Source organism: Polyergus mexicanus, unplaced genomic scaffold (assembly GCF_030449975.1).
Source record: "Polyergus mexicanus isolate NDT 795.1 unplaced genomic scaffold, iyPolMexi1.0 SCAF_20, whole genome shotgun sequence".
Taxonomy (NCBI): Eukaryota; Metazoa; Arthropoda; class Insecta; order Hymenoptera; family Formicidae; genus Polyergus; species Polyergus mexicanus.
Window position 1 is genome coordinate 5,034,392 of NW_027223340.1, and position 25,812 is coordinate 5,060,203.

The 25,812-nt window shown below is 34.5% G+C and overlaps 2 protein-coding genes across 8 annotated transcripts in view; one reads left to right on the plus strand and one right to left on the minus strand.

Annotated features, from left to right (window-relative positions):
- The window catches only part of LOC138941729 (uncharacterized), a 91,849-nt gene that overhangs the window by 54,445 nt on the left and 11,592 nt on the right, over nucleotides 1–25,812 (minus strand). For both annotated transcript variants that reach the window (XM_070311604.1, XM_070311603.1), the window contains exon 2: nucleotides 2,842–2,883. The gene's annotated coding sequence lies outside the window, so the exon portion shown is untranslated. The remainder of the gene's footprint in view (nucleotides 1–2,841; nucleotides 2,884–25,812) is intronic.
- The window catches only part of LOC138941726 (cyclic nucleotide-gated channel alpha-3-like), a 121,225-nt gene that overhangs the window by 799 nt on the left and 94,614 nt on the right, over nucleotides 1–25,812 (plus strand). For all 6 annotated transcript variants that reach the window (XM_070311593.1, XM_070311598.1, XM_070311595.1 and 3 more), the window contains exon 2: nucleotides 845–1,270. In XM_070311593.1, coding sequence (XP_070167694.1) covers nucleotides 931–1,270 — 340 coding nt within the window. In that variant the 5' untranslated portion in view covers nucleotides 845–930. The remainder of the gene's footprint in view (nucleotides 1–844; nucleotides 1,271–25,812) is intronic.

The window sequence follows — 25,812 nt, forward strand, 5'->3', positions numbered from 1 at the left end:
ACGGCGTAAAATCAGTGATCTGTTAATATATCAATAATATTTATTATATTATATTAAATAAATACTATATTTTTTGTCATATCTTGTTATTTTTTTTTCTACCTAAATTATACCATTTATCTATTTATTTTTAAGATGTAACAATGTTAGAAATTTTTTTCAATATATGCGTGAAATATTTTATCGTTGAAAACTGTTTTCTTTATCAAAGTATAAGCTCGAAAATGTAGTGGGGAAATCGGTCTATCGGTATTATGAAAAGAGTTATCCTCCTTCTAAGCATTACATTTTACTTTTTCATAGTCAAGATCATTCAAAGCGGGAAAGTAGAGACTAAAGGAGATGTATGCATCAAACTCTGTCGGATCATTTATCATAAATGTCTGTCGAAATTGAAAATAGCTAAACTCTTATCTCGTATACGAGTCAAATTGTTATATAGCCTCAGGCAAAACGGTATATTTCAATTTTACGAGTGATTTGTCAGAAGCGTCATTTTTATCTAGGATGCGATAAGTAGATATTTCTTTATATAGTCAGCCAGGACATCGGTAATCGAAATTAATCACCGTTTAGAAGACAGATCCCCGATTAATGCGAAGATTAAGATGCAGATTAGGATAAATTCACGTTGGCATTAAATTGCCGCATAAATTCTGTATGTCCATCGCATTCGGTAAAGATTATATAAATTTATTACTAACGTATAAAATTTCATTATTGAAAGTTGCATTGTTCTCTTATCTTCATTCCAACAGACGAAACTTGTGCAGCGATCCAATACTATTTGTGATAACGCGGTAATTAAAAAAAAAAAAAAAAACGGACGCGCGCGATCTTTCAGGTGGATATCCCCGGGCGTGTTACTCGGGCGGTTTCGGCTAAGGACAAGAGGAAACCAAGACCGGAAGGCTGGATCATCTCCGTGGAATGTCTTCGGGCGCCAAGCGGCTGGTGCAGTCGCTTAGGGGCCGGAGCGGGGGAGGCAGGGGCACCGGTGGCGATCGTGCCGACGCCGGTGCTGGGGACGACAGCTGCGTCGGCGTCAGCGGGGCCAGCACGAGCGCGACCAGGCTATGGCACTACGACAGCGGACACGAGCTCGACGAGATCTCGGTGATCGGGGCTGCCGTCAGGGGAAACGAGGGGCTGACGACGCCCACTACGCCGTGCCATTGCAGAAGCATCAAGTACGGCAGCGGACAGACGCTTTGCAGCATCGCCGGATTGCCCCCCGCCCCCGCCTTACCCGCGCACAGAGCACAATCCGGTGAGTACAACGCAACGCTATTTCTTTAATCTTTATATGATATCTCCGCCTTTTAAAGCGATCGATATATTCAGTGCGCGTTACCCAGGTATGCTTGTCATTATATCGTTTCTTACAGAAATGAATAAAAAGAATTATCAATATAACGCGTCGTCGAAAAAAAAAATCTATATATATATATATTATTGATTAAGATATATTGTATTTTCCGTTGATTTTGTTTGAAAATTTCTCGAAAATACGCGACTTTGCATTTCGTGTTTTCGGATTTTATTCTTCGAGTCACATTTCTACCTGGTACTTGGATAACTTTTCGTTATCCAAGAGAGAGCAGTATTAATCGTCGGCAGCAGCAATGCAGCAAGGCGGAATTATGTAACAATACGCGCGCCGAATGAATGCAAACGGCAAAAGAATGTAGATAAACCGACCAGAGGAGCGTATTAATTTTTATTACTACGCGTGGCTGCCACGTTTCTTCTTCGGGCAATCGCGCTCTTCATTCGCAACAAGCGCGTAATCTGTAGTCCTGGACAACTTGCAATATAATTCGCATCGTTGCAAACGGATTATTCATCAGAGTGTGACGTGAAATCTACATACGGTGTTTCGTTAGACGCGTGCCGTAAACTCGGCCGGATATTTCCATAAGAAGCGTAAATGCTCTCCCTCAGCCATCGTTCGTACTTTTCACAATCTTCGCGCGTGTAACTCATTACGCTCCATAAACCATAAATTCTCGTTCGCGTCTCTAAGAAGCGAGAAAACGTTTTCCACTTAGAAAACGTACGTCGCTGCTTCTTCTCTATTTATTCTCGCTTTGCAATTTTTTTTTTAATTTTTGCGCTTTTACGAGAAGCGGCACACCGGTCGGGCTTCTCTCGAGCTTTTTCTTCTCGGCGTTCCTTCATCGCGACCTTTACGTCTATAATCCCGACCCGTCGAAAATGTCGTGCCAAGATTCTCGCACAGACGCGTAACCATGACTGTGAAAATATTCTTTGTTCCGTGACATTTACATAGAAAGAAAGGGCAGGCTGCGTTTTTGTACCGCCCGACGATCTAATTAACACGACTGCGATCTCTCGATCGTGAAACATGCTAAATGATATTAAATGATACATGATAAATGTATTTCCCACTCTATCGCTGTAAACTGTAAACTTTGCTCAAAGAGAACGAGACATATATATACATATATTAAAGTTTCGTGTACAGAAACCGTGATTCTCTTTCAATTATATTCAACTTTTTCAACTATAATCTTTTCTACTTTGTTATACGCATTTCTAGTCTCATATTTAAAAGATATCATGTTTAATTATGTTAATAACTGTCAAGCGCTAAAAACGTATCAGGATAAATCAATATGATAAAAAAATTTATCTAAAATAAATGGGTAAAGATATACGCGCCAAGTATATAAATAAGTACACAAACTCGTGCAACAAATAAAAGGTTTAAAAAAATAAAAAATTAAGATACATGTACTTATTTAATTAAATATATATAATATATATATTGTACTTATTTAATACTTTTTATCATAAAGTAAAAGTTTGTCGACTCACCGTTCGATAGCGGAGTTGATACATGAAACTCTACGTATTCATCTGTAACATACAGATATAAAACTAAATTATAACAGCGTTCTTCAAAATAATTAATATTTCAAGATATTAATATTGCATACAACAAATATAAAATTCAATGTACAATAATAAAGAAAGAGAGGGATATTTTATAGAATAATTATATAGTTTTGTGAAAAAAAGATTTTTCTTTCTTCTCGAAGATAACGGTTTTTACAAAAGGTAAAAGTTTTTAATTTATGTTTAAGTCATCTAAATAAGGGAATTAAACGAACTGGAATAGACGCACGGGATTAATAAAAGCATAATATATTCTATGCCAGCTCCTTCTCTCAGATTGTCATTAGCTTTTTTCTCCTCAGGCTCGTTAGATTCGCGCATTCCACTCGCGAAAAAATACGGTTAATGACGATTGCGCGCAATAATTCGTGTGGCACTTCTGAATTCAAGCTCGCGAAACTTTACACGGCACTAATTAAAACGTGACGAAATATCCGCGATGCAATAAAAACGGACGCGCGACACTTGCACTGCACTCTCCTGCAATTCCGCAATCACGAAACGATATTTCATTTTGCGCGAGAATCGCACTTGGGGAATCAACGGTTCGAGATAACAAGATAACTTCGAAAGTGGAATCGTTGGGGATAATTAAAAAGACGCGGAGATGGTAATAAAACGAGTCTTTTAAAGCTTAAAAAATGTTAACCGCGCATTTGGCTTCCCCTACAGGTTTCGGGATAAACCCTCCGTGTACTGAGCTTTCCCACCAATGTCAAGGTGTACCTATTGGGAGAATTTTATCGGCAAAGAATGCTCCAAGAAACGAGCATCGAGGCCTTAACTTATCTTGTTTCTATAAAAAATACAATACTTTCTTAATACTCTGTAAATACTCTCTAAATTGTAATACTATGGAAATATAAAAAAATAAGATTGGAAACAAAAAAATAGTAAATTTGTATCCTCGTATAAAAAAAAAAAAAAAAAAAAAAAAAAAAAAAAAAAATAGATTACTACAAATAAAAATATTCGATAAAAATATTTTTGCAAAACGCGACATTTTTGAATAACTTAAAACATTATTATCGAAGAAATTAAGGGGGGAAAAAAAAACAATGTATATAATTGTATGTATATAACAATATATATAATAATGTATATAATTATTGATTCTATCTGTCGGCGTAAAAAGCGGAAAGATTTTACTCTCAGAGTCTTGAAGCATTGTAATAAGATCCTAGAGCTTAATGGAGCGGAAAATCAACGTTTCGGTACTTTAATCTTACGACATAGCCAAAAGGGTTTCGATCAACTTTGACGCCATTAACTGGGAATAACTGCTAGTATCTTTCGAGGGTTCAACTTAGTGTACTTTGACTTATCTTCGAATGCGCCCTTAAGAAGCTATAATTCCAAATTCGTTATACATCGTTTCAATTTGAACACACATTAAGGTTTAAATTTGATCAAAGATGGTTAAAAATATTAACGGTAATCTCATCTGGGAATGATGGTATTGTGAGAGGCGATTACTCTCATATTTCTGCAGGATATTGTGAAGGGGATCGACGTAAAATTAAGATCGCCGTTAAACGATCACGACGATACGTATAACCGTCGATGACGCGATCTGAGCGAACTTGGGCACAATATCTTCGATCGTAAACACAAGGACCTTTAGGACCTCCCCTGATTCCTGTTACGCCAATGATAATACGACGAAGGAAGATAATACTAATCCGCTAATCGACAGTCGTCGGTCTTGGCATCTGTAGCAGTGCTGATGATATCGCTAGAAATTTACGATCAACGGATTTCGATAATGGCCGATCCGATTCGTAGACATCTCCATTCCCTTGACCTAATTACGGACACGTACGCGAGAAATCGATAAGAGAATCTTTGCCGGGGAAAAATATTTTTCCGATCGTTCCTTGCGTTAAGCATCGCGAACGGATCGTGAGAGCTTAAAGCAAAAAATTGGGACATGGCTCGTATGCTTTAAATTATCGTAAAGAATATTCGAATTAAAATACCAGCACATCGAGAAGAGCTTAAATATTTCAATATGTCGATATCGTAATATTTTAATTTATGAGAATAGAATTACGTAAAGGAGAATACGAGATTCCGTTCATTAGCTCTTTCACTTTATCATCCCTACCATACTTGCTCAAAAAATTATGTTATTTAAAAATTTTTATATTAATAATTTTTTTAAAACGATAATTTTACATATTCGACTTTATTAATTTAGAAAAAAAAAGATTGAAGTTTCTAATAATATGCGTACTTTATTCTACAGAAAAATCTTTTATCAGAAGAAGGATACACAACTATCGCGCAATCCTAAATGTCAAAGTCGTGAAAAGAACGTAATATTTTAATTGTAACCTTTCTATTCTTTTCCTCTCGATAGAACAATGAGATAAATAGGATGTTGCTAACGTGCAAGCTTCATTAGCCCAAAAGTTGCCGGCAATATTCACGATGGAGTATATCCTTCGCGTCTCTTTCCGTCGACTTTCCGCGCTGTGTTAAAATGTCATTCGAATCGCGTGTACCGTAGCTCGTATCTGAAAATCTCTCGCTTGCAAGAAATTTCCTTCGCGATCGCGGAAGTTCGCACGGACGGATGTTATTGTCGCGGGTAAGCGAGTGCATGAAAAGACGCTCTTTCCGTTCGTGTTGAAGCGAAAAACTCTCGAATGCGTGTTATACACGACCGTCACACGCGCATACGCGCGGAAATTTAAGCGATAACAATTCTTCGACGAAGAGAACGGAGTTATGTGTTTGCGACGTGTGTCTACCGGCAACAAATACAAGCGTTCGGAGATGTAGTTCGTGAATGTGGAAACACACGGCTGCGATATTGCATCGACGACGTTAAGTTGATCCTACGAATATATCACTGTTCACCTTGGTCGCTTCGCCGCCGAGACGGCTGTCGATATACGCCGAGGTGAACGGGAATGCCATCGAATAATTTTGGACAAGAAAATTTGCATATTTGAGGAAATAGAAGAATCTTGAATCTCATCGACTCGAAACGGTTTCTACGAGAGCCGAATCTAAAATTAATTGTAACAATCTCAACTCCAATTTTGTCATCACAGAATTGTGTCATATTGAGCTCGCGATATATTATAATTATATTATAGAAATAATTTATCTCGCATCAAAGATTAACTTAAATTATTCGATTGCATACAACAGATTGAAAACAACTGAAAGATGATGTTGTTTTAAGATGAATTGTAACTGGATTACAATTTCATTTTCCTGCGATTGATTGCACATTCTTTCGCAGATTGCGCAGAAAATTTACATCGCGCATGTATTTGTGAAATTTGATCAAACTTGCGTGTAGCGCAGGATATGCTCTCGCTTTATCATACTTTTATTATACACATATGTGTAGTAAGCATGTGGCATTTTGTGCAAGTGGCGAGCTTAAACCGAGCCTCCACGGGCGCGCTATCGGAAGAAAGTAGTTTACGGATGCGTCTGACTGTATGTATGTATGCATAATACAATGCGTCTCGCGAGAATCATACGATCTTGATAGGGAATATAGGAACACTTTGCTCTGCAATTTACTTCTAGATGTCAAACGTTGTTTACTTCGCTATACGTTGCTACAAGAATTGCAAAACCTCCTCCCTCCATGCGACACTTTATTAATATCTTCTTATCGCTAATAGCGTTATATATTTAGTCCCTCCCTTTAAAATCCCTCGTTTTTATTTATAATATTATTTAATTTAAGAATTGTTAAATTCATTAGATATTACAAAAAAAAATTTTAATTTGGAACATACGCACACACACACACAAATGATAATAATTAAGTAATATCATTATCGCTATATAACGGGAGATTGTAGGAAAGCCGGTGCAAATTGGTGGATTAAGGCGCGTACGCGCAACGCGAATAAAAGTGTCGAAGAAAGTTGCGATAACTTTCGTCCGGTTCTTCCGGCGCTCTCTACACAATGCAGTCAACATCGTTGTTTCTATTCGGCGGTGAAAAGTTGGGTGAAAAGTTCGTGTGGCCAAGACGAAAGTTGCTCGAGGGAGAAAGAGAGAGAGAGAGAGAGAGAGAGAGAGAGAGAGAGAGAGAGAGAGAGAGAGACAGAGAGACAGAGAAAGTGCGAAAGTCGCTACCTCCCTTGGTACGAGAGTAAAATCGAAACGAGTATACGATAGAAAACGTCCGACTTAGCGCTGAATGGAAAATCCCGAGAGATACAATCCGAGATACAACCGCCAGGAAAAAGTTTCCTTCACTACAATCTCCCGTCCCGTTTACACAAGCAATGTATCTACGTCTTTTCATTATAGAGATTAATTTCCGTCGCTGCCGGCGCTTCCGGTGACGGTTACAAAGAGAGACGCTTGAGGTGACTTTAAAAAATACCCAGGGCTTCGTTACCTCTGGATTTGATCGCGCTATCGAAGATATATCAGATACCACATGACTTTTGCGATATTATATAGAAATTCATTTCGCGCTTATCGGAAATCGAATCGAAGAAATAGAGAAAAATGCTTTCTAATGAAAATGGAAGAGTTTTCCTGTTTTCTCTTTTCTAGCAGTTCCTAATCAGTATTATTTTCTCGAGTGATATAATTTCCCTAAAGATTGTAAAAATTTTTGACATCTGTCAAAGTGCAGTTACTAATTAATGATCAAAATCGTAAAGAAATTGTCCATTTTCGAGTGATTCAAAAACTATAAAATACATCCTGCTCCCTTACGAGTACTTTTTTTTTTTTTCATCTTCGACAAAAGATCTTTTTTCTCTCGAATCGTCCAAATGTTTTAGAGGCGATTTAATGTCAGTAATTCCTCTGATTGAAGGTCGCGCTTAAACTTTTAGTCGCAAACTCCTAAACAAGTATTTAATGGCCGGTAAACTTTTGAAACGATTAAACGTGTCCGAAAACTAAAGCTATTAACTTGCGACGATATTGCAGATTTAATCCATGATGCTGAGCGGCGCTTTTAGCGGAAAACTTGATCTTGTAATTTTACGACTTTACATCTTGGCGATTTGTGATGCGTTACACTGATAAGAAATGAGAAATAATGTATGTAGGAAATTTTTCAATATAAAAAAAATATATATATATATATATATTTTATAAAAATAAAACAGTAATGCAAGAGATGTGTTCCAATCATAAGAGTGTTACTAGTTTTGGCTTCATACGTGCAGATTATCTTACGTGTTGGGTTAATTTTAGAGAGTTACGCTTTAGTTGTAAGATTTCTAGAGATTTCAACAAAATTCTTCGAGATTCTAAAAATCCTCTAGACAATTAGCTAATGATTGCTTATCTAGTCAAGATACGATTCGAGATATTTATTGTGGAAGAATTGATAAGATCTTTTTAAATTTTATTAGGTCAGGAAATCTGTTATCTTTAATTAATTTTACACATACATATTCAATTAATATCTCGTCATAATTATGAATAAAAAATAAAATACATAATTATGTATGTATATATAACTTTTGTTTTTATATTTATTATTATTTTTATTTTTTACATTTTTTACATTAGCAAAATGTCTCGCGTGCGATCTAATACGCAAAATCGTACCGTGTGCCGCAGGCTTAAGTCTCGATTGTCTTCCTTTTATCTTTTGCGGTACTCTCTTCGCTCTTTCTCTCTCTCTCTCTCCCTTTTCCTCTCTCGTATGTACTCCTTCACTCCAAAATAGCTTTCTCGCTAGATGCTATTGATATCGCGTCAGCGTTATACAGATGGAGAGGGATCAATACTTGGGTACTGCCAATATCTCTGGAGGCTGCATGCAACCGTGAAGATTCCTTTGTAATAAATGCGCGGGATCTTTGACGAAGGGGGGAGGGTTCTCTGTTATCATCAAGCTTTACCTTCTTTACTTCGTTTTCATTGCCGAGAGCGGATTGATTTTCTCCGGCGCGACAGCGTTTGCGATTGAGGTAATTACAATACAGGATGTTCCAAGTGAACTCGAATTTATGACTTAAAAAACTCGGCCATCGTCTTTATATAAAGCCTCGTTATTAGTTTGTTCATTAAACAAAATGCCGCCGGATCTTCTCCGTGTTACGATGGTATATAAACAGAATCGGATGTTAATATTTAACAGTAGAACTTTTTCTTATCGACGTTCATGTATATTAGTTTAATGTATACATATAAAACTTTTTTAGCCTAGTTAGAAGGTGACTTTTAAGAAAAATGTCGGAACGATAGTATAATATTGAGGTTTTTAATTATAAAACTTGTTTCGCGTGACTCCGAACGCTGTTAGAAATTTTAAATCAAGAAAAAGACTGTTGAATGTATTATATTTATTAATTTCGTAAAAGATTTCAACAGAGATTTCATTAATTTGTGATTAAATCCTCTCTTCGAGCGTGAAACGTGGAGTTTTGAAATATATGTATGAAACCCAAATATGTGTATATTTCTAATTGCGTTTTGCATTCTCGTCATCGCCGATGACATCAACAATGCTCGACCGTATTGTCAACAGAGTCGACGTTAACAACGAATCGATGTTAATTAGACGGAGACATATATATCGCGTTCAGAAACAAGATAACGAGTCCGTGTGTATACGACAAATTCTAGGTTTATGTTGATTCAGAATGATGCGACGTTTGATAACGCAAACAGACACAATACGAGGTTCTGACTGGCCCTGGGCCAAAACACTTCTGCGATTCATGCATATTAGAGGTTTAAGCTTCGTGCGCACGACATAGCGTTCATGAATCGTCACCATGGTTAAGGCTTGTTGTTATGTTGACGCTATGCAAAGACTATCGGGGTCGACACGAGCGAGTAAACGGATTCCCAATAACGTGAACAGCCTTTACGAGATTAAATGTAACAATAATTAAATTTTTTCTTGATTTACAATTTTTGATAGTACATTAATAAAACAGAGAGAGAGAGAGAAGTCACGAAATTAATTTGCGTTATGGAGAAGGGGGAGTTTAAATTAACAATATCTTCTGTATTATATCGGAATCATCGCCATCCGACGTTCTTGTACTTCTTCTTCCTTATACAGGAAAGATGTGAAATATTGCAACTGCATTTATGTTAAAACATATTTATTTAAAAATTTTGTATAAATTATATATAATTCCGGTATATATATATTATATATTGGACATTATATATACTAATATAGTGTTTTATTCGTCTTGTGTACCAATTTAAGAAGCAAGACTGAAATAAAAATGTTTCGTCTTGGTATGCGCGTGTGTGTAACTTTTCTTCGCAGATATCAAATTTTATAACGTTATAAAGTTACGAATATCGCGTTACAACAGATGTGCACGGATTGTTTTGACGCATATCGCATCTATGCGGAGGTAATATCGCGAAATAACATGCGAAACTGCGTAGAATGTCGCGTATATCGATCCTTTAAGAAATTTTTCCATTTTTCGCAACGATAATATATTAGAAAAATCTTTTATTCCTTCAGTATGAATCCATGATTAAGTTTTTTTTATAGAATTACAACTATCATCTATTGTATGAATCACAATGTAAAATTCTGAATACTCATCGCAATCGTCCTATATCTTGCTTGGAGAACAAAAGACTAAACAAAAAAATAGCGCGTTATTTTATGAGCTTTCGCTAAAACTCCTATCCTACGATCAGCGCGTTCAAGAATCAAAAGTAATAAAATGATTTCAAGAGCGCTTTCATACGAAGCTTTTTCTGCGTTTCTGATAACGAATATATTGACGTGAAATTTCGACTATTCGCGATAGAGCGCATTGCGTCAGTCCAGGCCGGATCGATGTAATCAACTAACAATAGGTATATACTAGGTATTCCATCGCACTGAAATTTTCATTAATCTTTGAAAGAAAACGTAGCTCCCGGCAATAAAATCGGAGAGAAGGGAGAGCGAACAATAACATAACTGTGCTGATAACTTTGAGGTTGCTCTAATAATCTTGCGGTAGCCTCGTGACTTTCGTTGCAAAGTTATCGGCGAGGGTTGGTTTCCCAACTTCCATCATGCACCCCCATACTATCTTCTCGCTTTTCGATACGATCGTGTTTCTGCAATTTAGCATATCTTTCGACGTTTATTTTGTGGAATTAAAATCAATATTCAACCGCGTCAATTGTACTGTATTAACGAGAGAATTTCTTTCCAGATTGAACTAAACTAGCACGTAACATTTTGACAATAGAATAATAATATTACCTTCCGCAGCTCGATGTTTTCATAATTCTTTACTTTTCTGCAAGCTATAAAATAATATTACTTATTCTAGAGTATCGAAGTATGGATAGATATCCGTCGATAATCTTAAGCGTTTATGCTTAATTTGATATTCACCCCCTTGCCTTGTACCCAGTATTTGATTTAAACATTTTAAAAATATCGCACTTTTATAAAAGAACTGCGCCGCGATAATTAAATATTAAATATAGAAGATAAATTGTAACAAGAGTAAACAACGTAAACACGATGTATACCCTTCATGTTCTATATCCTTTGATAAAGTTTGTTCCCGTGCTATAAGCAGCTGTATCGTGAGCGTAGCTAACGAGTGGTTGGAAAGATTTGCATGGAAAAGAGCTAAAAAATACCTTAATTAGGGGAGAAGAGCGAGGGTGGCTTGAATAATTTCAACGTAATCAATTTATATAATTCCGAAGATTATCTTTAGGCTTAAAATTAAGATTTAATGTAACATCGATGTACTCGTCCTTTTCGGCGGGTACGAGAAAATCCCGCCGTTTCTCCGTAAGATACACGATTCCTCGACATGATATTGCTAGAAATTCACCGCGCGATATCATATTTAAGAAATTTGATTACCGTAGATTTAATCCCCCTCGCAATTCTGCGATCTCGAAAACGCGCGCTAGTCATTACGGCGCGATTAAATGTTCTTAATACACGTGGATAATAATTTTCCTGTGTATCGTGAAAAACTACCGAGGTAGAATCCTCCAACGCAGATTTTTCGCACGGATTATAAAATGACCAACGAACTCGCGGGTCGTGAACTTAAAACATTCCGGACGCGTAAGCCACACTCTGCACATGGTGCTTACGTAACGGCCAAGAATAAAAAGAAACACGAATGTCGGATAACTCAGTGACGAGGTAGCCTCCGGTCGTTCTCCGGTCTCACTGAAATCCTCGAGGAAATCCTGCGCGTGAAGATGAAGGCAAGCTAGGTAGATTACGATAGGGTGGTATTCGAGATCAGCAAACGAGCTTCACATTATGACGTCTCGTATTCTCTCCGATAAGAGAAGTCACGTGAACGCGATTTCTTCTAAAATGATCAACTTCTGACTTTTTCAGGTGAGTCTCAATATTCTTTTCTAAGCTACAATTTTTCGCAATGCTGCAAATATTTATATTCCAAATAAGATAAGTGAAATAATAATTTATAATTTTTTTTTTTTTTTTTTTTTTCCAATAACGAACGAACACATTTTCGATCATATTTAAATAAAGTGGGATGAATTGTCAAGAATGTGCATTCATGCTTTTAAATTTGATATGCTTGAGGGTCGCGAGAATCGAATACCGGATCAAATTTTATTCATCGCTCATGTCGCACGTTTTATATTAATCCGATGCGTGTTCAATTGAGCGACCAAGGTAAAAAAAAAAAAGAAAAAAAAGGTCACTTTATCGAGATTTTATACAAATGTCCCTTTATTCATATTTATGATATATCGCATAATTTGGCTGATATATTCATAAAGAAAGTGTATCGCGTGATGTTCCATGACGCAATTAATCTAAATTAATTCGATAGCGATGGTAATTGAGACAACCGGGACGATATCACTCGCGTTGTATTGTATTTATCGAGGTATAAATCATACGCGTCTAATGGAATTATTCTGTCGCGTCTCATAATGTACCGGTTTCAGCTAAACGTCAGCTCCGCGCATCTTTTCCGCCCCAAGTATCGCTTTACTGGTCAAACTATCGCTGTAATACGAATCCGCGGCCAATATCCTGCGATTGTTTTTCGAACCAGGAAGTCGAGTGTCGCATTCCATCGCGTTTACCCTTCCTGTATTACGCTCGATATGGCGGCAGCCGGTTGTTGTTTACCGGCGATATCTTCGAGTAATGCGCGTGATAGATGGCTAGACTGTCTATATCGAGAAGATCGATGTTACTTCTCACTTGTATGGTGCATATATAAAGAATACATATTGTCAATCATGATCGAAAGCACGATATAAAATAATATACTCTTCTCATCTTTGAAATGATCTCACTAATTCTAAATAAACAGCTGTTGATACATCTGTCATCGTATTTTTCGAACTTGCAGTATTTTTCTTGGCGCGCACGATTCGATCAACTCTCGACTGTACAAAAAAATATATTTTTGAACACAGTTAAATTTACAATATTTATACTTTGTATCTGCGAAAAATAAATGTGCTCTTAGACATTATTAATTCTTGCAATTTTTCAATTCTTCTATCAATTATTCTATTTGCACAGCTTGCTGAAAATTTTCAGCGGTTTTTGCGCGTTTTGATTCACAGTTCCGATCGAAAGTGACACGCTGTAAAATGATGCTTTTCGAATGTGCGTATAGAGATAGATCCGACTGGTCCATCATCGATCGATTCCCCGGCGTATTTTATATCCGAGTGATTTGACGCTCGCATTCACGCTTCGACAGCGCAAGACGGAGTTCGTTTCGCGAGCAACGCTAATGTATTACGTTCGCAGCATCGCTTCATTAGCATCAAATCGAATTGACACGTAGCAGGTGTCTACTTGACGAAGCAATTTCCCTGAGTTTCCTAAATAGAACCTACAAAGTGTTGCCTAAAGTCTCGTAAATTTATGCTACATGTTTCCCAAGACGAGGAGGCAGTCTATAGAATGCGTATTTCTTTACTTTTGAAATTATGACAAAGATTTATCAAGACAAAATTAATATTTATATAAATATATATATATATAATATATGTTATTTCGATAAAATAAAAAAAATTTATTCAAACTAATTAAAAAATAAATATCATAATTATTGAATTTAAGATGGTTACCCCCTCTTGACTTTTCCACTTAAAAAAAAAAAAAAAAAAAAAGAAAGAAAAAAAAAGGTTGAACTATTTTCAATATGCGATAAAACGTGCACCTAGTACATATAAGTATGTAGTAAGTATGAATTTTTTTCTAGTAATATCAAAAGCTTAAACGAAATGGAGCGATCGAGTCAGCAGAACGAAGTGAAGTGCTTATGTGCTGTGTAAGTAGCTTCGCGATAGACGTAGCTTCAGAGATTGACTCACAAAAGCCGAAGAAAATTGGGTGTCAATCATCAGAGTCTACAAAAGAGGCATTTTGTCACGCGTCAATCGTTCGAAGACGTCTATTTATGCGATGGAAAAAAATTATATGTATTGTCGATCACACTCCTCTTGTACATTTATTTTCAAATATATATTTTATATATAAATTGTAAATTTGTAATTATAATTTTATTGTTAGTAATATATATCAAGATATATAGCAAGATATACAACTTACGTTTACTATTAAAAATTTTGGCAAAATTACATAAAAGGTAACACACATCCGATTTTATTGCTACTCAAATATGTTGTAGGGGAGGTTCTCCTCTGCGCAAAAACGAACTGTGGGAAATAGGTGAAACTCATTATTGACAAAATATCCACGACTATGTACCTATCCCGTAAATGTAAACAAACACTTTTTCGTCTGGTCTATAACAAATATAAATATACAAACTTAATTTTTCCTCTAATATTACTTTATAATACCTGAGAAAAAGCATTAAAACTGTGAAACTATGTTTTGTTACATCTCTTAAATCAATGCCATCCTCCATTATTTCTTGCGAGAAATGATTCAGAGAAACTTCCCCATATTTAAATCGGAGATTTGTTACTTTTTATGCAGTTTTATCAAAATTTCAAACAATTATAATAAAAATAGAATTTTATTCAAATTTGAACAAAGGCTTCGAAAGTCGATGCTCGTATTGTGCGAAATATTTTATACATTTATGCAAATGTGTTATACACTGACAACATATGATAGTTTTACTATCGTTAAAACACACGACGCACACTTTCTTTCGCATCACTTAAATTCTCAGAGAGATATTCAATTTCTATATTTGCGAACAGTGATACAAATTGCAATACTCGCCTGGCTACATCGCTAAAGTGCTAGTTATAGCAAGTCCGTTGGATCGAATAGATCTCAAGCTTGGGTTGACTTTCCTCCAAGATATCGCACGAGATACAGCCGGATTATACAAGTTTTCAACTGCACTTTTTCGCTTTCTTTACGAGCGAGTACTCCGAGGAGCGACATACTTCATTGCCACTATATATGTATATACAGGGATGGGAGAAGCTCTCGATTTTAGAGCTTCTTTATCCGCGATCTCTACATTCCACGTATATCCGCCGATCGAGTGAGATAAAGAGATGCAAGTGTATCTATTTTATTTGATTCTTTTATTACGACACATGCAAGAAAAGAACAATATATAAATAACGCTATTATCGCGACCAAAGTATATGAAGGATATTTTGTTTGCTCCGAAAGTAATTGACAAGAATAATTTCTTAATGACGATTTCATGATTTAACGCGCATTCAATGATAAATGGATGCGATTGAATTCTTGCGCGAAGCTCGTTTATTCGTCCGCTCTCAATGGCGCGTACATCGCGAATGAACCGTAGGCCTCATCGGCCTTTGTATTAAAACAAACCGAGGTTTCTCTTACGGATGGATTGTTGGTAAACAAACAGTTCGTGCGCGATTAAGCGACGCCCGGTAAATGCCGGCCGACGACGACCGGTATCGCGTTTTGCATTCTGTATGATTAACGTGCAAGTATGCGGGGATGCTTCGCTTATCCCGCGCTAACAAATGCCCATAATTCTCTGCAACGTCATCGCTCTTCGTGATTAATGCGGGCTATTAATTGCAGCCGCGCCTTGAAAATCGGACGGATTTATATTCCGCACAAGGCATGCTTCTACCTCTTTCCGTACGTGAGATATAGAACGTATAAGTCTTGAGCTTACGTATGAGTTTACGATCGCATAAATAGCCAGATTCGTGCTTCATTAGAGATTAATAAATTAATACGGGTTAAACTATTGCTCGCATAAATCGGCATAAAATTTCTAAATAAATTACACTCAGTTCAGATTAATTTAAATATTATTACGTCATATATATTCCACGCGATTCGCGTCTTGCGAGAAATAGTAAAAATATACAGGGCGTTTTCTAATAAGTGGGAAGTATTGCAGTGATGGATTCAGGATAGGGGAAAAAAAAAAAAAAGTTCATATAATCCTATATATCCGATATGATCTTATTTCCGATTTACAGCTGTTTTATTTCCTAACAGAGTTAATTAAGATAGCATACTTTAATATCGATTTGCTGTTTATCTGCAAGATTTGAAGGATTTGAGGCTGATTGGAAATATTGAAAAAGTGAAACAGGCTGTAACTCGGAAACAATGTCATATCAGACATATATTTATATAAACTTTTTTTCTTAATTTTGTGTTCTGTATTCACCACTGCAACACTTTTTATACTTATTAGGAAACACCTTCTATAAATGTTATTTCGATAAATTTTATATGGAAAATATAGCACGTTTTGTAAAACTGATTAATCAACTCGTTATCATTATTTATAATTTGCAATTAAAAAAAATATATATATATATAAGAATTAATTTATGCAGATGTATATTCGTTATTATGTAACGAATTTAAAACGACAATAAAATTTCATCACTCTAATTTGTGTGTTTCAATGCGCAATAATATCTGTTCAATGTAAGATTCGTATAGGCGAATGAAAATTTTCTGCGAATTAGCAATCGGTGCACAATGATAGTCATATCGAGTATCGACATATAAATTATTCTCTCATACTTTCGTATAATAGCAGATTTTTATCTATAAAACTGAACAAAGTTACAACGAAATTGTGCAAACATGTCGGAAACTAGCCGCGTAAATGTAGAAGAAGTTTTACGCGGCAACTTTCCAAAAAAATCTCATTTCATCAAAGTTTTGCGCTTCAAACTTCCCTACATATAATAATACAATGAAAAATTTTGCGTCGCCGAATATCGACGAACAGGCGATCGTTAAAATTAATCTAACAATTTGTAAAGATACATATGCATTTGTCCTGCATGTAAATAAAAACTTTCTGTTAACAACGCGGCATAAAACTAAGCTGAGATATCTTAAACGAATTAATGAAATAATATGAAATTTTATTATCCCTAAATCGGATAACCAATTTATTAATCCAAGCTTTATTAACGGATTATAAATAATGAACATAGTGTAGGTTGATCTGTGAAATAAACATGACGTATATATCTGTTAAAAATTATAATGGTAATTTATTAATGTTTCATTATATTAATAAAAATGAAACGTGCATTATATCAAGTAGCGCTACAGCTTAATTGTTTCGACAATATTCAATCGAAAATTAGATAGATGGTAAACCCGTTTATTTACACGAGTATGCATGTTTGTTTGTGTATGCGAATGTGAGAGATAGTATATATATCCACTATTATACATAAATTATATACTCATCGAGTTACAACCGCAAAGCCTGTTACCGTACTTTACGCATCGCTCGTCAAATGTAGCGGATTAACAATTGCCGTGCCATTTAGAGATCGTCGAGAACGGAGATGAGAACTAATGTAAGAGGGATCGAGGCCGCGATAGTTCGAGGGAGGGTAGATTGCGGCATGCGGCACAAACAGGAATTAACCTCAACAATTATGCGGCCCTTTGCGGCCAGCAAGGTCAATATCACTCCCTTACTACCTCGTCTCCGCTCATCCGTAAGCTGGCATTATCGTTTGGTTGATCCACCAAAGTACATGGGGACCGCGAGGTGTGTTAAGATGATCGATCCCGCATACCCTAGTAGTAGTAGTAGTAGTAGTAGTAACGCAATCCCGTTTGCTCGCGTATATTAGCATATTTCTAGATGCTGCAATGGATGGTTTCAATGATCCCGTTTAACAAAGAAAATATATTATTTACATAACAATTGAATTATAACACGTATAATAGAGATCGTTGCTATTTACTCCATCGTATTACCATATAGTTGAATATAAATATGTAACATGTTATGTAACAAGTTATTTGTAATCTCGATAAAAGTGATAATAATTCTCATAATAGAGCAATTAAAAATCAAGATTAATTTTATTTTTAATTACCTTGGCTTTGTATTTAATTAAATAATTATAAAGAAATTACGGATTTTTTGTTGTGTGCTTTCAATGTTTTGTAAAATATTACACCGCGTACAAAGCTGTATATAATTTCTCCGCAGGCAGAATTTATACCTTATAATACTCAGTCAATTAACGCGACCGAACTACAGCGAATTCATGTTAATTTTACTACGTTTGCTGACGTAACGTGCAAAGTACCATTATACGCGAGCCGACTTACTCGACTGACGCATTTGTATATGCGAATCAACGCGGAAACTTGACGCAACGGGGGTGCGTCAAGACATTCTGCTTATTGTGCCGTATATATTTCTTCCCGACTCTCGGGTACCACAAATGTTTGTCTCCATCAGGCGAGCTAGGGATCGTTTATACAGCTGGGTACACGGTATGTTAGATAACGTCGTGGAAATAAATGTCACTAGCGAATCTGTTGTGGCGTGAACATTTCACGCTATACTCGCAACGGCGTCTACGCGCTCGTTCATCTTTTATATCTTGCAATATTAAAAGTAAACTACGTAGTCTCCTGAATTTCGCGCTTTCTTTTATTCTTTAATTTTTAGTTGAAATTAATTTATATTTTAATTTGAATCATCTGTGTACTTTTTTTTCCTCATATCTCTTTTTGATGTCTGACAAAATAATAAATATTTTTAATACTACAAGCGAGATTTAATCGAATATATAAAAATTATTATGATCGATTAACGAGAAATATATCGTTTTATTATTTAATTTCTATTTAACTGAGAATAGAGATTTTATTTCAGTCATTAAATATGCTCTAAAGATGGATCATCTTAAAGTTTACGTATCATAAGATTTTGCGATGTCCCTCATTAGGATTTTATGAGTCATTTGTACGAGACGTTTCTATAAATCTGTCCCTATAACAATATTATCCGTACTAGTTTATTTTTTATATCAATTTTATCTCTTCGATCTTTCAACTTTCTTTCATATATGGATATTATTTATAATGAAAAAAATATTATTCGCTCTATGACAAATATTACGCGTTCGCCGATTTAATATTTGCAGCACCCGCAGCTTAAATAAGAGATCGACCGTCAGTCTGACGGCTACGGCGGTTAACGGTGGCTAACAACGTGATTGTTAAACGGTTCACGCTGCACAAGATTAATTGCCGCGATCCGACAGCGACGATTAATCGTCACAAATTTGCCTGAAATTTTCGAGAGCGCAATACGGAGACGATTTGTACGTGAACAACAGCTCGGAATATTGAATATCGAATGGCTATTATTGTAATTTATCGATGTGATTCCGCCCCTTTTTTTTTATATTTGGGAAGCTTATATCATGCCGCGATAAACTAACAGTTTACTCACAATCGTTAAATAACATTGGCATAAACCTAAACTTACACAAAGTATTCATATGTTTGTTTCATGCAAAGATTTAAGCTGATTTTTTGACAGAAATTAACTTTATCCTTTCTCTTACCAAGCCTTAATTAAATCAAACTGATTAATTCGACATATTAAAAAAATGTAATTCAACTTATTATAATATATCTTTCAAAAAAAATTTTTTTTTATTTTCCGTTTTTACCAATTATATAGTAACGATCCGCAGTTCGATCATGAAATGTTTTCAGCTCTAATGATATTATCTTCAATGAGATATACATTGAAGGTGATCATTATTATTATCCAAACGCATAATATTCCGTTCGATGGAAATAAGATAATTAAACTTGAGCGATATTATTGATTGCCAAATTCGCGTATTGATATCCAATAATTATGCACCTCTTTACTTTAATTATATTTAATGTGTGAATTTTTCTGTATGTATTGTGCGTACGTGTGTGTGCGCGCGCGCGCGCGCTTCATTCTGCATTTTTATATTGGATGTTCTACGATCTACGATATAAATGTATCTGTGTGTTTAAATTAGCGATATTTTTAGCTCGAAACTAGAATAGCATTATGAATTGATCGCAATATTTTCTTATCCTACATATTACGGCATTGGAATAATGTTTGTTTGCGTTACATCTCCCTCGACAAACATAACGAATGCTAATTATCTTCCCGGTTTGTTTACCCGAAAAATATTCCTCTATAAAATAACTCTATTTATATATCTGGAGATCTCTAACATCTAATAATTGCTAAAACTGCGTAAATTTCCTACTTGCGACTGTTGCGAAATTATTCTCGTTATAGTTCGTACTATTCTTAATTATGCAAGTATAATAAAAAGATTAACTCTATGAAAATATATATATTTTTTTTTTAATTTTGCAGCAAAAAATCTTGCGATTGAAAGGATAAATTTCTTTGCAATGCATATAAATTTCTAGTGTAATACATATGTAATGCTATAAAAAATGCATAAGATTATTATTATATTATTTAAAAAAAAATATTAATTATTCGAAACGGAGAAATATCACGAGAATAAAGCTGAAATTAACCATCGGAAACGTTAATAATCACAACACTGTCATGATTCACATGCCATAATATTGAATATTTCGCTTGAAGCAAATTTATATTTCTCAATCATTTTAAAATAATCAATACCGTTCCATAATTTCATAATGAGAGAGAAAAAATATTAATCGCCCGTTTGGGAATACAGATTATTTGCTTTATCTTGTTTCAAATTACAAAAAGATCGATTCTATTATTATTCTAAAATATCAATGGAATTTTCTTAATGAAGTACTCGCACATATGTGCAATATATGCGCGAGATATGTCTCGTAATTGAATTATAACAGTGAGAGTTAAGTGAGAAACAGTATCAAGAATCGATATTTGACAAGGGCAAGTTGCGATGGATAAGACACAACAATATATTTCACTATTTTAATATTCTCTCATATTCTGATTCTGCGATGGACGTATATTTTATCCCAGGCCGGCACGAATTGCGTTTCGCCTTTCAACGTTGAGCATATCCATCTTACGATAACATATTCCAGCGATATGGAGATTCTCATGCAAAACATCCCCTCGAACGTTCGTTACGCGTTTCCACGCATTTGTCTTCGGGAGTAGCGTCATGATGCCAGAGGGATGCGCACCCAAATAAAGATTGGCACGCAAATGAGATGAGCTATTGCAGGAGATAGCGCTGTTGATAATATACGCGTTTTAGAGATACTTTTGTTCATTATCCTCGTATTCACTCGCGGCGTGAAGAATACGGTCAATTTAAATCCGTTACGAAGTCGAAATTAGACTAGACTAGAATTATACTTAAAATACCTGTAAAATTTTTATAATATATTCATAAAATTCAAATATATGATAATGCTACAATATATAATGTCATGTAATACATATCGCATCAAAAACACTCTATAATGATATTATATGGTTTTAAATTAAAATATTTTCACGTATGAGATTGTAACGCTTCTACAATCATAAAATATATATACTATCGATTATTATAATTCTGACATATCGTTCTGGTATGTAATATGCATGAGTATAATTATCTAGTATTAATTATTTAGACATCAAATATATGTGTATTTATAGGTATATATACTTATTTATTTAAAGTTCTAAATTAGTATTGATATCGCAACATTGAATAGTTATATCTCTCTGTCTCCCTCTCTCTCTCTAATTATTTAATAATAATATTCATAACCATGCGTTAAAAAATGGTTACAAAATAATCTAAAATATATTTACATAATATACTTATAATTTTCAATATATTAATAATTTATATATCTTAATAATTTTTATATTATTTATATATTTTATTTTTATTTAACTTTTATATTTATATATTTTAATAATTTTCAAACATGTTAAGTATACAAACAAATTAAATATATATTAGATGAGCTAAATATTATATCCTTTTTCAAATAAATGGCAAAATTATAAACTCTCAAAGACAGATCAGCTTTTCTTCAAGAAAGAAGCAGAAAATAGGCTTATTCAAATCTTTTCGTCAGATTTACATTTGCAATGCTGCGTTTGTACATATTCCAAGTGTTGTTCGAGATGCAGGTCAGTAGTAAAAGCATTTATGCGCCGACAATATTACAGCAACGATCGATGTTTCTTGCCATTGAACGATGATATAATATATCTCATATAAGGGGGTATTCTAAGTTTTACTTTCCATTATTCGCGAAAATAGTTTGCAGATTACAAAATGAAGAACATTTGCTTTTGAAAGCGCAAGATATAAAATAAAAATTCTTATTTCTAGATGTTGCAATAAGATATGGCATTTAATTGATTTTTCATTACAAAGATATCAATTGCAGATTAATCAACGTAAATGAAAGCTAACGATGTTATTTAAGAAGAAACGCATTTTCCAAAATGATAAACTCGATTTTTCTTTTAATCTAGTTACGCCGGAGATATAAAAGAACGGATAAAACGAAGAGATATTGCACATTCGTTGTTTTCCGCGCGCGCAAAAATCATAAAACGCATCTATTAATAGGAGCCGGTTTTACGGGTTGAACGAGTCACGCAGCTTTGCGTCGTTGTTACATAGCTGGGATATGATGCGCGAGATGACGAGGGTTGAATGCAGCGGGATGGTGTAGTTTACTGTATGGGCGGAGGAATTCGAAACTACGTCATTGTTCGCGAGGGTTCTCAACTTGGGCGCGCTACGTAGCTGCTTATAACTGCGGTGTCATACTGTACATGTGTGCGTATGTGTTTTGTATTGTAATATATTTTGTATTATTGTGCCATATGATATACCACGTGCATCAAACGCATAGGTCGGTTTTTATCAAATTGCATTAAATCAAATTTTATTACTGCGCCAACAGAAATATTGTACATATATCGCATAAGGAAATTTTACTATATTAATTGTGAGATATTTTATAATTTAAAATTTATAAAAAGAAATTACAATTATATCACATTTATATAAAATTTAGGCTAAACTTCTGTATACGATCCACCTTCAATTATGTTAAAATTTTTAATTGCACGTTGGATTTATCTTTTATATTCTGAATGTCTCTGACACTGTTTATATCAGATTTATTGTAAAATATCGTCGAAGAGTGATTAATAATATTGAATAATTTTTTTCGCGTCTTTTATGTCTGCGTGTGGAATGATATATCGTCACAAATTATATACTTTATATTTTTTAGTGCCTAATTTTTTGTTTACTCGAAAAGAGTTACACTATTCATATTGATCCGTTTTATAACAGAAGAAACAAGATAAATATATATATTTTTAACTTATTTTTCAGTATTTCAGTTTATACAATTTAAAAAATTTGTAACGTTACGTGATATACAATATTATATGGTATCACATGCATTTGTAATACTTTTCCCATTAAATTTTTTAGAAGCGATCCATTGATTGATTGCTTCGTCGCTAATCATTAAGATTGATACAATATGTATTAGCAGTGAAAGATTAATTTATAAAAAAAATTATTTTTAGCAACATTGACATGCGACACTATGACAATTAATAGAATTTACGTGGTCTCGAGAATTGTGATTTTTTTTTGCGATAACAACGTAAAAGGATAATTTCTGATCCCTCCAATCTCAAATTATTTTATGATTTTTCGTAATTTGATTGTGCTCAATTAATGTTTAATTATTGATTTTTTGCCCGTCTTTGTCTCTATCAAATTCCTTACAACCTAATTCTGCTTTAACTCTTTGGAACTGCGCCATTGTTCTCAGTGATTCTCTCAGCTCACACTTTATCAATCTGCTACAATTTTATCAGCTATTATCGTTTTGCTTTTGTGTTTTATTTTCTATTAATTTTAATTTTTTTATTTTTTTATTTTTTTATTTTTTTTAATTTTTGTACATATGTATTATAATTAGAATTTCCATTGTTTGACGCGAGCACATTTACATATTTACGTGTACTATTCTTATATATATTTATTTTTTTATCATAGCAAGAATTAAAAGTAAACGCTATTCAAATTATTAAGCAAAAAAAAATTAATTAAATTAATTTTGCACCGAGATTATGATTGACGATTATTTATTATAAATTATAAATTTAAAATAAAAAATAATAAGAAATAAATTTATCCACTTTTTCGGAAAGTACTCATATACAATAGATACATGGCTATAAACACGTGAACGCGAACACGTGTGTAAATGGGGGGGGACCTGTGAAGGACACCTTGGTCGGGCACAGCTTAAAGCCATTATCGCGGTATACCTCGTTCGTTCACACGGTGACCATAACCGTCAACGGCAAACTCGGCGTATAACGGATGCGTGTCTGACGAGTGTGCATATATCTGCACATATTTGCAACTATCCGAAGCGATGTTACGCGAATTTCATTACGCGAACGCACGAATATCCCTGGCAGGCAGGTGTCAGATCGAAATGCACTGGTTGACCGAGTCGACCGACGGGCGAATCGCGACGATGATTGCTCTAGTTGATTATGGTCCTGTTAGGTCTCATCGATAAATCGTGAACACTTTTATAAAGTTAGTATTCCATTTTTAGAACTTCGATATTATTGATAGAATTCTGATTCTTCCTCGACAAATTATAAAATTCTCGATATATTTTAAGAAGAGATCTACCGATGAAGCTTTATCCGGAATTTAGAAAATGGATTTGTGAAAAAACTTTTAACTCATAAAAAATTTATCCAAGAACTGAAAAAGATTGCTGTAACTCTGTAGAAAAGAATTAGAACCTTATAAATTGTATCAAAATTCTTAGAATAAACCGATTTAAGACTGCAAAACTCAAATCGGTTTGTCAGGCATAGATAAGATCTTTTTAAGCGATTAAAAAATATAGAATTAGCTTTTTATATATACTATTTTTTAATTAACATATTAACAATGCTAGTTTAAAAAAAAATAATATTCAGTTGTTATTTACAAGATTCAGCTATTGTCGCATTTATGATAAGATATCTATAGGTATGTCTGAATGTCTTCTGAATCATTCCGGTATTAATTAGGCAAGCACAGAAAATACGACAAATGAATTAATTAACGACATAACTTGTAATCTTTATGAAATTTGCGTCTCATCAGCGAAAATCGTCGAGAATTTTGTCTACGCGATTCCACGTTCTTCGATTTATTTGTTTCGATAGAGGCTTTATTATTCCAGTGAATCCTCACGGGACTTTGAATTCCCGAAATCTTCGGAAGGCAGACAACGGAATCTCACGAATTTGCCCTCAGGAGAAGGCAGCTGAAAAACGTACGGTACCATTATGAGCTTACCCTCGTGCATTTTTCTCCTATTCCGTTTTTGTTCTTCTCGCCGACGAGGATGAAGACGTTACTATGAATCTCCAAGGACAAAATCGTTGCTTGAACATTCATAGATATTGAAATAGAAGTCAGAGATATATACTATACAAATTCGTACAACTTTATTGGAAATCGCTATCATTACTAGGGGTTTACGAAAAATGCTATTTTGTATTATTCTCGAACATTTTGGAAAATAATTTTTAATATATCTTAAACTTTTTTATGCGTAACAAACTCTTGGTCCTTCGAATAAAATTGTTATATAGAAAATTAAAAATTTGAATTTTACGTGAAATCTCCGATTAAAATTACATGATGCTAAAAGCGAAACTCATTTACGATAATCGCAATCCA